The sequence below is a fragment of the Arachis hypogaea genome, chromosome 13 (assembly GCF_003086295.3).
Source record: "Arachis hypogaea cultivar Tifrunner chromosome 13, arahy.Tifrunner.gnm2.J5K5, whole genome shotgun sequence".
Taxonomy (NCBI): Eukaryota; Viridiplantae; Streptophyta; class Magnoliopsida; order Fabales; family Fabaceae; genus Arachis; species Arachis hypogaea.
Genome location: NC_092048.1, coordinates 20,670,575 through 20,685,530, shown reverse-complemented (window position 1 = coordinate 20,685,530; position 14,956 = coordinate 20,670,575). Strand labels below are relative to the sequence as shown.

Below are 14,956 nucleotides of genomic sequence, written 5' to 3'. Positions count from 1 at the left end.
ACAAAGAAAACGGACCATCCGATTTCATTTAGAAAAAAAAAATTTACTCATGCACAAGTCGCAGGGTCCGAATTCCTTTATGTTATTTTTAGATCTCCTCTCCATGCAAATCGGACCCTCTGATTTGATCTCAGAAAAAAAAAAAAAAAATGCATGGTCCGATTTGTTATCACCAAATCTGAGCAAAAAAGCTGTCCCACATATTGGTCTAGCTCCTCCATCACCCATAACCCGACACAACACACTCAGGTCTTCCATAACCAAAAAAATCAGCCCACCAACCACTATCGTCCTTTTGTCACCATCACATCGAAGTCCAAACGGCTCGTCCTTGACACTGGTCATATGTGATTCTTTGCCACTCACTCTAGTCATTCATGTTTTTTTGCCACTTGCCCTGCAAAATCAGGAGAAATAAATGATGCCGATTTGAACCACAGAGGATGGGAGTCCAGCAAATCTGAGAAAAGGTCCGTGCCAAATTTTGATGGCGCTGGCAACAAGTCTGCCATTATTTATTTCTAACACGCGGGGCTTTATGTGATGTTTAGTTGTTGAGAGAATGGATTCGATTGCAATTCAGAAATTTTCAAAAAGAACCAACTATCACTGAACACACCGCACAAGAGTCTACCGCAAGGCTACTATATTTTGAATATTACGTGATTAAAACATTAGAAACCCCAAATCATAATTGGTTTTCTTAATCATGTCATGAGTTTGCTTTTCTAGTGTAACGTTAGTAACCTTGGCAGCAGCATTGATTACAAAACCAAATGTGAATAAATTGATTTTTAGTTCATCTTTATTCATTTGAGCAAATAGTTTCACCATTCCTAGTAGGGGTGTTCAAAACCGATCCAATCCGAACAAAACCGATTAACCAAACCGAAAAAACCGAAAACTGAACAAACCGAAAATCGAAAAAACCGAAAAAATAACATTTTGCAGTTTTTTCTGCGGTTCGGTTCGGTTTCGGTTCTTTCAGTGAAAACCCTAACCGAACCGAACCAAACCGGTTCACTTAAAAACCCTAATATATAAAGCCCCCTCCCCCAAGCAGATAACCTAGCTAGCCGCCACTCTCCACTCCACCACTCCACAGCGCCAAAACTCCTCCTCCCACCCTCCTCTCTGCATCTGACTCGCCGGACAGCACCGTTACGGTGGCCCTTTTGCATCGCGCTCCCTCTTCTCGGCGCGGTCCTTTCTCTCCCTCCCTTCCTCGTCGCGCTTCCTTCTCGTCGTCGCACACTAACCCTCAGTCAGAGAGTGAGCCCAGACCCCAGAGCTCCCCTCCCTTTCCCCTGCACAGCGCCGTCTCCGATATTGCAGCGGTGTCTTCGACATCATAGGTTGTTGATTGCACCTCGTCCTCCACTACTCTGCCATACGTCTCAGTCCAGTCCAGGAGTGTCGTCGTCCTTCTCAGTCTAGTCCCGTCCCCTCCGTAGCAGCCGCCGACCCATCGTGTCTCACTGTCCAGCATCTCCGTCTTCTTTAGTAGGATTTTTTTAATTCTGATGATTTTGGGTTTCAACTTGTGTTTATGATTCTGAATTTTATTTCTATTTTGATGATTCTGTCATTCAAATTCTATGTTTAGGGTTTTGATTTTTTATTATATTTTTATTGTGTTTAGTGTATTTTGAAATTGCTAATTCTTGTTTATTGTTGTATTTGTTTATGCAGTTTGTTGTATTTGGGGGTTTTAGCTTATGAATGTGTCTTATTTCTAATTGTTAGGGTTCTAGGTTCTGATTGTTAAAGAAGGTGTGTTTTTTATTGTTAGGGTTCTAGGTTCTAATTGTTGTATTTGGGGGTTTTAGCTTATGAATGTGTATATTTATTTCATTAGGAAAATTGCTTCTTTCAATGTATTTGACTATTTGTTTAGGGAAATTGGTTCTGTGGTTCACTGTTCAATGTATTTGTTTAGGAAAATTGCTTCTAATTGTTCAATGTATTTGTTCATTGTTGGTGAGCATGTTGAGAACTATCACTGCCTGTTGGCATAATGCTGTGATCAAGTATCTTTCGTTAATGGAACGAAGTGAGGTAATTATTTTTTACTTTTGAGATGGTACAAGCAGCTGCGGGATGCATAAACAGTAGTATTTTTTTTGAATGGATTGAAAAACCGAACGAACTGAAGCAAACCAAACCGAATTTAATTGGTTTGGTTTGGTTCGGATGGTCTCGGTAAAAAAATCGAACCAAATCGCACCGCAAACACCCCTAATTCCTAGCATAAAGACTAATAAGTGTTTTACCAATTAAAAGATCAAAATAACTAGAAACACATAACTGTTCATAAATTTGTCGCCCTTAATCAAGTGTTTGGATACCTGCTCATGTACTAATTAAACTTACAAAAAATCTATTATCATATTGAATTCCTTGATCTTACATTTTTTTTAAAAGAAGTTAAGAGTTTTAGATTATAGTCAAACTGAGGTATCTAATGTTTCAATCACAATATACTTTGAGTTGAATTTTTTAGTTTAATTATTACGTTAAACATGTTTGATTATAACTAGATTTTGTAATATTATTACCTCCTTAAAAAGGACTTTTCGTCTCAAACAAAAAAGGACCTTTAGCTCCATTGAATTTCATGCTTCCATATATGCACAAGCCACATAATTATAGAATCATTTCTTGCATATTATTTAAAATTTTCAGTCTCGTTGTGATACTAACAAATTGATCACCCAATAAGAAGTTAATCTTTTAAATGTTTTTTATTGGATGAAAAATTATAATGTCAATTTAAAAATGCTATGTAGATACTAAAATTCAAGTACTAAATTATTCATTATATATTTGTATATAAATATGTATTTTTTTTATTATTTTCAATGTTTATATTATAGTTTAGTATATTCAATACAAGTTAATTTTTAGTATACATATAATATAATTGTATTTTCATTATAAATACTCGTTTAGTTATAAGGGAATAAAAGGATGAAAATTTTGGGCTTGTGGCATTAAGAAGATACTCATCGAAAATGTTAAAGGACAAGTCACATATGAAACAACTGAAACTCTTTCTTTCACTTCTCAAATTCAAAGAAGACAACGAAGGATGCCACATCCAAAACGAAACCAACCTCCTCAATACACCGTTTCCAGTCACTATGAAGAGAGAAAATCGATCACAAGATCTGATAAGAGAAGCAACACTTGACTAACCAACAAGTTATCAGTCACAATTTGTTCAATTTTGATTTGTAGCTGTCATATTTTTTTTTCTTTTAAAAAATAATTATATAAATTATAAATATATTTTTCACATAATGTTAATAATAAAAAAATTAATTTTAAAATACGAGTTAATTTCATTACATTAACAATGTAAAATCTTTCGTCTACTTATTTAATTCAATTTATTCAATGTAAAATCTTTTAATTTTATTACATTAACAAATTTTATTACAATATATACATTAAAAAAAAAAAAAGAGAATGTGAAATATTTATAGCATTGGTGATTGGTGGTTAAAAATGATTGAGAAAAAATTAGGGTGTCACAATCTGGATAAGCCTTTCTTCTTTGTTTTTCTCTTTTCTCTGTAATTCACAATATATATATATATATATATATATATATAAAAGAAAAAGCCACAAATTCCCAACACACACTTCCATTTTCAACGAGCAATGCAGTCGCCGGAAAACTTCTGATTCCGGCAACCACCACACTCTGCCACCTTTCTTTTTCTTCTCTCTTCCACTTTCCACCAATGGCCGCTGTTACTTCTTCTTTCTCTCTCTCTACTCTTTCACAGTGCTCGCAGAGGAAGAACCTTTCCCTCTCTTCGTCTACTCGTTTTTTGGGAACCAATTCCGATTCTTTCCGATTGGGACCGAATTTCTCGCTACTATATGTTGCCGTTCGAGCTTCCGATTCCGCTTCCAGAGTGATTGTTCGGTGTTCCTCTTCCCTCTCAGGTTTGTTTGGGGAAAAATTGAATGAAATTAAGAACTTCCTCAGAGTTCTGAAATTGTTTGAGCTTTCAAAAAATTGGGCAGTTTATGTTTTGTATAAAGGATTCGAAGTTGAATATAGTTCTTTTCTTTCAGGGATTGCTTAATTGTCTAATTTTGGGACTAACATCAACGAAACTTGTGAAGTTGGTAACTTGGGGTATCTTCATTGAAATTATGTGCTTATGAAATAATATCCTTTGTTTGTTTTTGGGATTTGGTGTTTGGGGTTTGGAATAACTGAGTTAGAGTCAAAGGGATTGTTTTTACTAGTATTTTAATATTGTAAAATTGTATTTGAGACTTTTAGATTACTGAAATACCTCAAATGTTGAATCTTGGTCTTAAGAGTTTCAATTCTAGACAATGAAGGTGATTGATTGTTGAGGCCTTATGTAAAAACATGGTCAAAATATGATTTGACTGGGACTTTTTTCTAGATTGATGCCAGCTTTTAGCTTCAAGTACTCAGTGTAGCTCTTTCTTGCATAATTGAATGTGTTTCTCTAATATAGTCAGCGAGAGATTTAGGGTGTGTTTCATATGCGTTTTTATTTTCCGTTTTCATTTTCTGCTTTCATTATCAGGATTTTGTGAAGGAGGATGAGAAAGAAGTGAAATGAATAAAATTTTGTTTCTATTTTCACTTCCCATCTTTTCTTTTTTCTTCGCAAAATCTTGAAAACAGAAAATACCAAAAATGAAATCAGAAAATGTAAATGCAAACCAAACTAGTTTCTGAAATGAATAGATTTCTATGTTAAGGGCATCATTTGTTAGATATCTGAATAAATGAGATATGATCATACTCCTCTGGAGTTGGGAGCTTGATTTCTAGTTGCTAGGTAATTGTGCTCTATTTTGTGAGTAAAAATGGTGGTATGATTCCACATTAGATTTCTTCTTATAAATGTTATAAATGGTTACTAGTAAGTCATTGGTTGTTTATGTTCTTGATCTGCAGATATTCCAACTGTTTCGGAGACAAAGTTAGGTTTCCTTAAAGCCTATAAACGACCAATCCCTAGTATCTACAACAGTGTGTTGCAGGAGCTGATTGTCCAGCATCATTTGATGAGATACAAGAGATCATACCAGTATGACCCTGTATTTGCTCTTGGCTTTGTCACTGTATATGATCAACTCATGGAAGGGTATCCTAGTGATGAGGATCGGGATGCTATCTTCCAGGCATACATTAATGCATTGAAGGAAGATCCAGAACGATACAGGTTAGAAGAATGAGTGCTTCTGCTTTTCTTGATTTCTTTTTCTCTTACTATTTCTACTACGGTCTTTCTGCTTTATGAAGACTAACTACTATATGCTGCTGGATACGGTGTTACCTTGACTGACCAAGAATCTAACGGTGTCCAGTGGACATTTTGGAGCTTCCAAACATGAACTTGGCATCAAAATCAATTCAGGCAGAAGTTGCAAAATACAGATGCTCCTTGCTGCTTGATTTTGAAAATCGCTTAATTGGATCTACTGGCTGGTTGACACTCATACTTGGTGCTTAAATTATTATTTTAAGATTAAGACGGTTCAATATGTCCTCGATCATTGTTGTGAAATGGAAACTAGTTTTAAAAAATATTAATCCACTTATTGATAAATAAGAGTTATTTGCCTAAGGACAACTTGATTAAACAGTTACACTTAGGAAATGTACCTGATGGAACACCTTTTTAGCAGGAACAAATAGCAATTGTGTAGGCATTATTTATTTATTTGTTTTTTAATTTTCATAGGTCTGGTATAAATTGCACCTGTGATTTCATCTTACATCAAATAATATTTTATTTTGCCCATCTACAGAGCAGATGCACAGAAGTTGGAAGAATGGGCACGGGCTCAAAACTCAACCTCCCTGATTGAGTTTTCATCCAGAGAAGGAGAAGTTGAGGGAATACTAAAGGATATTGCAGAAAGAGCTGGAGCAAAGGGGAATTTTAGCTATAGTCGCTTCTTTGCAATTGGCCTCTTTCGCCTTCTTGAATTGGCAAATGCAATGGAACCAACAATTTTGGAAAAGGTTGGCCAGCTAAGTTGAAGCACAAAGAGATGTTAATTTCAAACTTTCAAAAATTAATTGTTTATTAGTAAGGTTTTACTTTGAAGTTTACCCTATATCATATCTAGTTCTGATACTAACTCTAGAAAACTACACTTTCAAGAAATATAGAAGCCTTCTTGCCTTACTGTATTAGATCATGATCTCTTTCTCACTTAGTTCAAGCACTTGTCAGGTTATTACCTTTTTGTTTTCTTTACATATATTTAAAATTTATTTTCACTATTTTGCTTCTAGTGAAATTATTGCATTACCTTGTGACTTTGAATGAACATAATCCTTTGTTTGTAGTAACCATTTATGACATTGACTTTATAGGCACCAAAATCATAGGTAAAAATGAAAATAAGCAATATTATAGGATAGGATGATTTGACAATTTTCTACCTCAGTATTTTTTTTTGCAGGACTTCTTATCAATTAATTTCTGGTGTCAATCTTACAGCTTTGTGCAGCTTTAAATGTTAACAAAAGAAGTGTTGATCGGGACTTGGATGTGTATCGTAATCTACTTTCCAAGTTGGTTCAAGCTAAAGAGCTGCTAAGGGAATATGTTGACAGGTAATTAGACCATTTGAAATGCCATTAAACTCTCCTAGTCTCCTTCTCTCCCTTCTCATGTGCTTGTTATTTATGACTCAACACAGTATCTTGAAAATATATAAAAAAAATAAAATGGAAAAACAATACAATACTTTATTCGGTCTTTTTTTCTTTTAAAAAAAAATTAACATAGAGATCACTAACTCCGAAAGCAACTTTACTAAGAACAATGGTATTAACTTTTACTTGAAATTCAAGGTTGTGTTGCATAGCCTATTTACTAATTTTTTTAGTTTTGAGCCAAATGCAACTTTTTATTCTTAATTTGAGAAAAGAAGGCATTACAAAGTTGGTTGGTAATTTATTGATAGTATCTGGCTGAAATTTGATTTTTGTGGTTAATATACCATATTCAGGTCATTTTACCTTTTGACACCAATTTGTTTCCCCACTGTCTGCTCAAAAAATTTTCCAGTACCCTGCATTTGACACCCTTAAATTTTCACCAGTCAAGTCCTTAGGTTCCTGAACCTAAATGTTTGTAACCATAAGTCCATAACTTGCTTGTTTTCTCAGCAAGATTTTGACTCTTTGAAATGATACTTTGCCTCAGGGAGAAGAAGAAGAGAGAAGAAAGGTCTGAACCACAAAAGGCAAATGAGGCCATCACAAAATGTTTGGGACAACAGCAAATTTCTGCCCTGAAGTGATTTGGGAAGAAAAGGGGGGGGGGGGGGTGTTCTCCTGAATTGATCATCAAGTGACGATTTTTTTTATTCTTGACTTGGTTTTTGTTGTTCATGGGCATTATTGAATAATCATCTTGGTATTACATACCGTATTTGGTGCAATCTTAATGGTGGTCCATCTAAATCCTTGTTTTGTCACACCTCTCGAGACTATAAACCCTATCCTGGTCCCTATAGAAAATTTTGGATAAAGTAGTATCTTTAAGACTTAGAAGTCTCTGTATATGGTTCCTCAGACCCTCCCCATTCAAAAAGAGGGATATGTTAGTACTTCAGTACCCTTTATATGTCCTTACTATTTCTGTATAGAGGGACTAATATAGAAAGACTTCTAAATCATGAGTTACTAACTTGTTCTTCAAAATTTTCGTTAGGGACCAAAATGGGAAGTTTATTATTGCCATTTCTTACATCATTACATGTATTTCTTTTTACATACACACCCAGTCAAAGATGTATTTTGTAGCTTTCAAATTAATGCATTCCTTAAGGCATGTATTTTGGTTAATAAAATAGTTTGGTGTTTCAGTTCATCTTATATTTCATGGGTAACCAGTGCTTACAATCATTAGGCTCAGACTAACCAGTGCTTGTGAGGTAGCCATTATATTTAGGGTAAAACCCCTTTCCGGCCTCTATCTTTTTTAAATTTAGACAACCTGCACTTTAACGATTGGAAAATGATAATCCGCTTCTTATCCTTCCGTTTCATTAGACGTATAAGCCCTTCTGTGAGAACTTTCGGCAAAAGATGACGGAAAATGTTTACATGTGGCGTAACTTGTATGATCTGGTCTTCATCAGTCCTACGTGAATAATAACTATTTGATTGAGACTGTTTAGCTCCTATATAATCAAAATAATGTCCCAATCAAATAGTTATCATTCCTCTACAACGTCATTTTCATGACTTTCATGACTGTATAGGCAATAAACAATTCTAATCAAATAGTTATCATTCATATAGAACAGGTGAATGCCAAATTATACAAGCTAACATCACGCGAAAGTATTTTCTACCACTTTTTGTTAGAAATTCTCGTAAAAGGGCTTATACATCTAACAAAAAGAAAGAATAAGGAATAAGGGACAGATTATTATTTTCCAATCGTTAAAGTGTGAATTGTCTAAATAAAAAAAAAAGTCAGGAGTCGACAAAGAGTTTTACTCTTATATTTATGTGCTCTCAGATATGGTTTAGTTCACTTGTCCTTTCTTAAAAGAAAATAGATTCCTTTTATATTATGTTCCTTTCATCTTCATCTAATCAGGTTATATAATGATGTCCATTTTGGTAATTGACTAATTAATGATATATGTTTCTCTCTTAGTACTGTATTTTAATTATTGTTTTATAAAAATCATAAAACAAAATTGACATTTCCTACTTTCTTTTGTTAGTACCAGAGTTAAGAATGAAGGAATTATTTAATTTCAATCCATGCTCTTATGATCAAACAAATTACTGTAAGAATGAATGAGCATACCTCTAGTTGGAAGGGGTTAAATATGAATTACTAACACTAGAAGAATCTCTTTAATATAGTGAGTGACCTAACTAAGGTGAGAAATATCAACATCATCTGGAATTCTAAAAGTGTCTGCTGCACCAAACTTCCGAAACTCCTCTCCTGTAGAGTGTTCATCCTCGTCGCTGTCATCTTCCTCCGCATCATCAGTGTGGCGCGGTGATAAAGGATCATTCACACTCTTAGACTTGCACGTTTCAGTGGCAAGCATGTTAACCTGGCCATGGTGAGAAATCTCCACCACAACGGTGTCATCATCAACTGGGAGAGGTTGCTTCCACGGCTCCCCGTCGATCCTCATGAATGTGTGATCTGCTGTGCCTTTGTGGAACTCAAACCTGATTCTATGCGCCTAACACCAAAACATCATTTTTTAAATTGAACTTTAATTAAGTACTGTGGTACTTATAGTTATACCATAGGACAAATTTCAAGTGTACCGGGAATATTGGTGTTCTAGTTGTTTTAACCGTTGATTTCAATTAATATATATTATATATATTTTTTATAATTTAGATCAACAGTTAAAACAAGTGAAACGCCGGTATTTTTGGTATACTTGAAACTCTTCCCTATACTATATTCAACTACAATGCAAGGAAAAGGCAGCATCAAAGAATAAAAAAGCTTAATTATTCTGTCTTTCTAGTTTTATTAAATTTGCAATTATGTTTCGTTTTTTTTTTCTTTTCAATTAGGTCTTTACATTGCTTTTAATTTTGTAATTAGGTCACTACCAGTGAAAAAATGTTAAAGTTAATGCAATATTTCTCCGTAAATTAAAGGTACTCACACTTAAGACCCTAATTAAATCTTTGACAAAAAAATTGAGAGGAATGTTTTATTAATTTTAACTTTTTGACACAGAAATCACCTAATTACAAAATTAAAAGTAGTGGAGAGATTTAATTGAAAGAAAAAAAAAAGTATAAGAACCTAATTGCAAATTTGGTGAAATTATAGGGACTAACAAAATAATTAAACTAATAAAAAATCACAAAAAAAATAAAATAAAACAAAAGGTGTGGATATCAAATATCACACACATACCTGAGCAAGACGAGTTCCATGTCCTTTTGGAGCAAGCAAAACAAGGCCATGCCATGCATCTCTAAAACCAACAACCTCTAAAAGGCCATCATCCACAAATGGTGGTGTCAAATCTCTCTGTATTCCAAACAACAAAATGAGATTAAGAATTTACGGGAGAAAGAGAACTTAACTAAATAAATTAATGTAATCTTAGATTAATGTATTTGAATACTTGTAATATGAGAGTAACATTGATCCAAAATTACATAACAAGTAACAATGACAGAAGAATATAGAGGAATAATATATGCTAGTAAACCAGTACCTTAAAATTTGACCAGAGAAAAATATTTCACTAACATATGAAATTTACCTGTTCAAGCTTTTTCTGATTCGGTGTACCCCATGGATTCAATCCACCAGAAAAACTGGGCAAGTTAAGACACACAATTGACCTGATGCTGCATATAAAATTGGAAAGAGTGACAAAAGGACTAAAGTGATAAGCAGATATATTGTGTATACTAAATTTGATATTTGGCAAAGTTAAAATTTGCACTTGATCATCTAGTATAGAAAATGACTTACTAGGGAGGTATAGGTAGGTCTTCCCATTTACCACGCCTTCGGATAATTTTTACTTTCGCAAGTTGCGCTATGTTCCTGCATTGAAAATCAAATCATATTAATTTCAAACCAAAGAACAGCAAGCCGCAATCATAAAATTTAAAACCAAATCAAGATTGCCTACTAGTTAGTTAAAGGCCTATCCTACAGCTACAGCACCAATTGTAAGGAGAGCCAAGTTAACTATCAATCTATCATGTTACAGTTGTTAAGTTTTCATGAATTTACATAAATTTACAATAGACATTCGCGAAATTTACATAAAAGAAAAGTCCTTTTTTTTTCCAATTTTAATGAACTGACCTGTCAGCAGGATGGAATAAGGAAGCAAAAAACCATCCTTGTGAGCATCCAAGCTTAGCATAAGTACTCTAACATGTAGATCAAAATCAAAACAACTATCAGATTTTTTGGAGGGAAAAAGAAAAAATGGGATGAGAACATTCTCTCTGGTCCAAATTAAATTAAAACAACCAACTGCAGATTGTTTATAGTTGCTGAAGGAACAATAACATACCTGATTAACCAACTGGTTCTTGAATTTTTCAGGATTCATCTTTCGTTCAGAATGAAATGCATAGGACACTTGAGCATCCATGCCTATTTCAATAGTCCAGTTATTTTAGATTATTGAATCAAAACAGAACAAAAGTAAGTTGTTTCCATCATGTTACATATGTCACAACTTTCAGCTCATCTAAGACACTAAAAGTAATACCTCATATCAATCTCTAAGAGATGTATAGTAAACATGTTAGACCTCAACAAATTTTAATCATCAAATTAGTCTTCAAACTTTTATTTCATTAGACAGACCAGTCCCTGCATCAGAATGTCCATCTATATGAAAGGATTGATTTAAGAATTTAAAACTTGTTTAAGAACTATCATGTCTTTATTAAATAATAATAGAGATTGATTTATCCAACTTTTTACCAAAATTTGACACGAGAATTGATTTGTCTGTCAAAATAAAAGGTTAGTGAGTAATTTGGTGAATAAAATTGGTTGAGAATTAAAGTATTCGACTAAATTTTCTTAGGGACTAATTTGAAGCATTACCCCTGTAAATAATCGTCATAATTTGATAGCACATAAACTAGATGCTACCAAAGGATTGGAAACAAATTAAATTTGAATTTGGCAATAAGTTCAAACTAGAACAACTAATTATTCCAAAAAAATGCAAAATGGATTTGTGCGGTGCGCAACATAAAGTTCAAGCACAGAAGAACCAAGGAGTGACTTCTTTTTACACACCCATGCTAAAGTAATTCCAAAACCCTCCACGGAAAGTGTGGTAACCTTCCTGAAAAGAAATTAGAAAGAATGACTAAGTAGGAAATAAGACAACTCAAAATTAAAACAATAACAGAACATGGACAAGATATTAAAACCAAGCAGTAAAGTGCACAAAATCTATACAAAATTTGTTCTGCTTGTTTGTAGCATAGTAATAGTAATTAGGTTCACATCCTTGATTGTCCAATTAAATAATTTCCAGCCCTACGAAGTTAATTACAACCTATGTGTAACTAACTATTCCAAATTAAATTAAAATTAAGAAAATATCATTGGTTTAAATTCTTAAAGCAGAACAGTGAATCAGACGTAATATGTAGCAGAAAAAGTGACTTATTTCTTACCACATTAAGTTCATCTCCCGCAGATACACGCTGGAATGCATGCAAAGAATGCGGTAACTCGAGCGGCGGAATTGGATCACAGGAACCTTCTTTAGGAGCTCTCATTCTCATGACGATATGCCAGCTTAAGGAAACATTCAACAAGCATGAGCAATCAGAGTTTTGTAGAAGAATTATATGCAAGAATTGCATAGAGATCTTTACTTAAAACATAAAAATTGAATAGAGATCTTGACTTAGAAGTTGTAGAATATAGTTCCAAAACTCATTACTTGTCTATTGTCATTTCCTTAGCCTTCATGACTTGATCTAAAAATTGCTCAACTGAGTTTTGATCCGTCCCGGGGTTCTTCTTCCCCTGTAATGAAGCAAAAAAAGTATGTGCTAGCTTCATCATTTATTTTTTCTTCCTCTCTAAGTTTTTGATAACTTTTATGAAAACAATAATCTTAGCAACTACTTAATGCATAGCATATATCAAACCAAGAAAAAAAATTGCTCAGGAAAGAACACAAAAAGTAATAAGGAAACTGCAGTAGCAGAATAAAATGTTTTAACGCTTAAACTATAGTATAATGCATTAAATCTAGTGCAGAGTTTCATAGAAAAAATAAAATAAAAATAAAAAATCACTTAAATGTTACTAAAGTTTTCCTACCCAACCAAATGCAAAAGGAAGATTATTCCCTGTGCCCAAGGGAACTGTGGCTATTGGTGGTGGATGAGATAATTTGAGATCACAAACAACTCCAAGTAACCACCCTGCTGTTCCATCACCTCCTGCAACCTAAAGTCAATGCACATATCATAAACTCGAAAAGGAACATATCCATATAAAATTTACCTTTTTATAAATAAGTTTAACCATTTTCTGTATTCATTTTTTTTTCTTTTTCCTTTTTTCCCCCTCAATCTTTTACTATTTGATTTATTTGGTGTAGACCCTAAACCTCATCCAATAGAAAAGAAGGGTGAGTCAGTTCCCTTTATGCGAAAAAGAGCGAATACAAATATTATTACTCAAAAAACATTATTAATCACAAACTCACAATTAACTTCAGCCTCTCCATAATCTTCATGGCAAATTGGTCACCCTGGACCTTGAGATTTTCCAACTTAGCATAGATTGAATGCAGCACCTTATCAGGAGCATTTTCCCCCAAATCAAAAACCTGAGAAATGAAAATCATATATATAAACTTAAGATTACAAACTTCAATTGAACATTTAACTAACAATCGTGAAATATTTTATATACTTATTTTGTCTCGTATATAAAGCTAATGAGACATTACAAATAACACAAGTCATAAAAAATTTACCTGTTTCTCATTAAGAAGAGTTCTGTATGTTTTCAAGAGTTCCCCTCCGAGTTGTCCACCGCTCCTGGAGTTAATAAAAACAAGAACCGGAGACTTTGGCACCGAATCATGATCGTTACCGACTTCAATGCTTTGAGTTTTGGATTCCGGCACGAGAATGTAATCCGGAATATTAAAGTTGTTCAACAAGTTTGAGTCTTTTGAAGACATTATTGCTGCATGCAGGTCCAATACTACGTAAGGAGCTCAGATATTGATAAATAAATAATTTAACTAAAAAAGAGAAAAGAAAAAGGAATTGATTTAGACATAATTACTAATATTGAATGCGACGCGTGAAAGTTGAAATATCGTATAATCATTCTTGGATTCTATGATGAATAATAGTTATGGGGACACATATACGTGATTATCAAATTAAATTCCATGATGAGAACAATAGAAAATTAAGATGTGCAAAATTAAATGAATCTATTGATAACAATGAGTGTTGTTTTAGAGAGAAGTGAGAGAGATTACTAATTGAGTGATGAGTGTAAGCTGATGTTAAAGATGGAAATTGTGGGGAGGAGATCTGAGAAATGCTGAGATGGATGAAAAGAAAATAAGAGATACAACTATACAAGTGTTCAGAACACGTAAAGGAAAGAAGGATGGCACGTGGGAGAGAGCTCACTTGCTAATTTTTTTTATATAAAAATAATTAGTTTTTGCAAAAAGAAATCAGAAATGGGGATCTTGTGTTTTGGGATCTGGGACCTGGCCTTCTTACACCAAAAACAAATTTTCAGTTTCTACAACTCAATCTAAAACGGTAATGGTAGGAAAAAAAAAAAAACTAGAACTTACTTTATTTAGTATTTATTAATTATAGCAACAATTAATGAATGTTAAATAAGACAAATTATGATTGTTTTTTATTATTTTTCTTTAATTACTAAACATTTTCAATCTAAAAACATAATCTCCTGTCGGCCGTAAGTTTTACAAAAAGTCTATGATTCTATGAAGTCACATGGAAAGTTATATGAGATCACTGAAGCAGCGACTCAATCTATCAAAAACTTGGATTAGATGGTAGATTTGGCTCTCTCTTAAAAGATTACACTCAATTTAAATTTAAGCTAAAATTAGGATGAGGTTTAATAATTTTATATTATGATGCAGAGATGGATCTACTTGTCTTAGTGTGGTTTATTTTTTTAGATATGTCAAGACTATATGTGTTGTGCGTAGATATAAAAAACGAGGGTGCTAGACATGGATGTAGGACATCTTTTTTTAAAATATGGTGAAAAAAAACGGACCATTTGATTTTTTTGTTAACAAAATTTGGCCCACTAATCGAACGGTCTGATTTGTGCGAAAAAAAAAATTTTAATTTTTGGCTTGGCTAATCGGACCGTCCGATTTTCATATAGGTATATTTTTTTATTTT

The 14,956-nt window shown here is 33.4% G+C and overlaps 2 protein-coding genes across 2 annotated transcripts; one reads left to right on the top strand and one right to left on the bottom strand.

The window, feature by feature from the left end:
- The first annotated feature begins 3,473 nt into the window (after positions 1-3,473).
- On the top strand, positions 3,474-7,900 carry LOC112737609 (protein THYLAKOID FORMATION1, chloroplastic). The gene is made up of 5 exons (XM_025787575.3): positions 3,474-3,957; positions 4,958-5,225; positions 5,815-6,031; positions 6,516-6,631; positions 7,227-7,900. The coding sequence occupies exons 1-5, from the start codon at positions 3,750-3,752 to the stop codon at positions 7,321-7,323; spliced, it is 906 nt and encodes a 301-aa protein (XP_025643360.1). The 5' UTR covers positions 3,474-3,749; the 3' UTR covers positions 7,324-7,900.
- Positions 7,901-8,771: 871 nt separating this feature from the next.
- LOC112737607 (diacylglycerol kinase 5) lies at positions 8,772-14,188 on the bottom strand. The gene is made up of 13 exons (XM_025787574.3): positions 14,038-14,188; positions 13,519-13,733; positions 13,246-13,368; positions 12,855-12,983; positions 12,469-12,554; positions 12,197-12,320; positions 11,811-11,859; positions 11,068-11,150; positions 10,854-10,921; positions 10,512-10,586; positions 10,297-10,384; positions 9,942-10,058; positions 8,772-9,243 (listed from the first exon to the last, which is right to left on the bottom strand). The coding sequence occupies exons 2-13, from the start codon at positions 13,726-13,728 to the stop codon at positions 8,917-8,919; spliced, it is 1,479 nt and encodes a 492-aa protein (XP_025643359.1). The 5' UTR covers positions 13,729-13,733; positions 14,038-14,188; the 3' UTR covers positions 8,772-8,916.
- Positions 14,189-14,956: the final 768 nt, after the last annotated feature.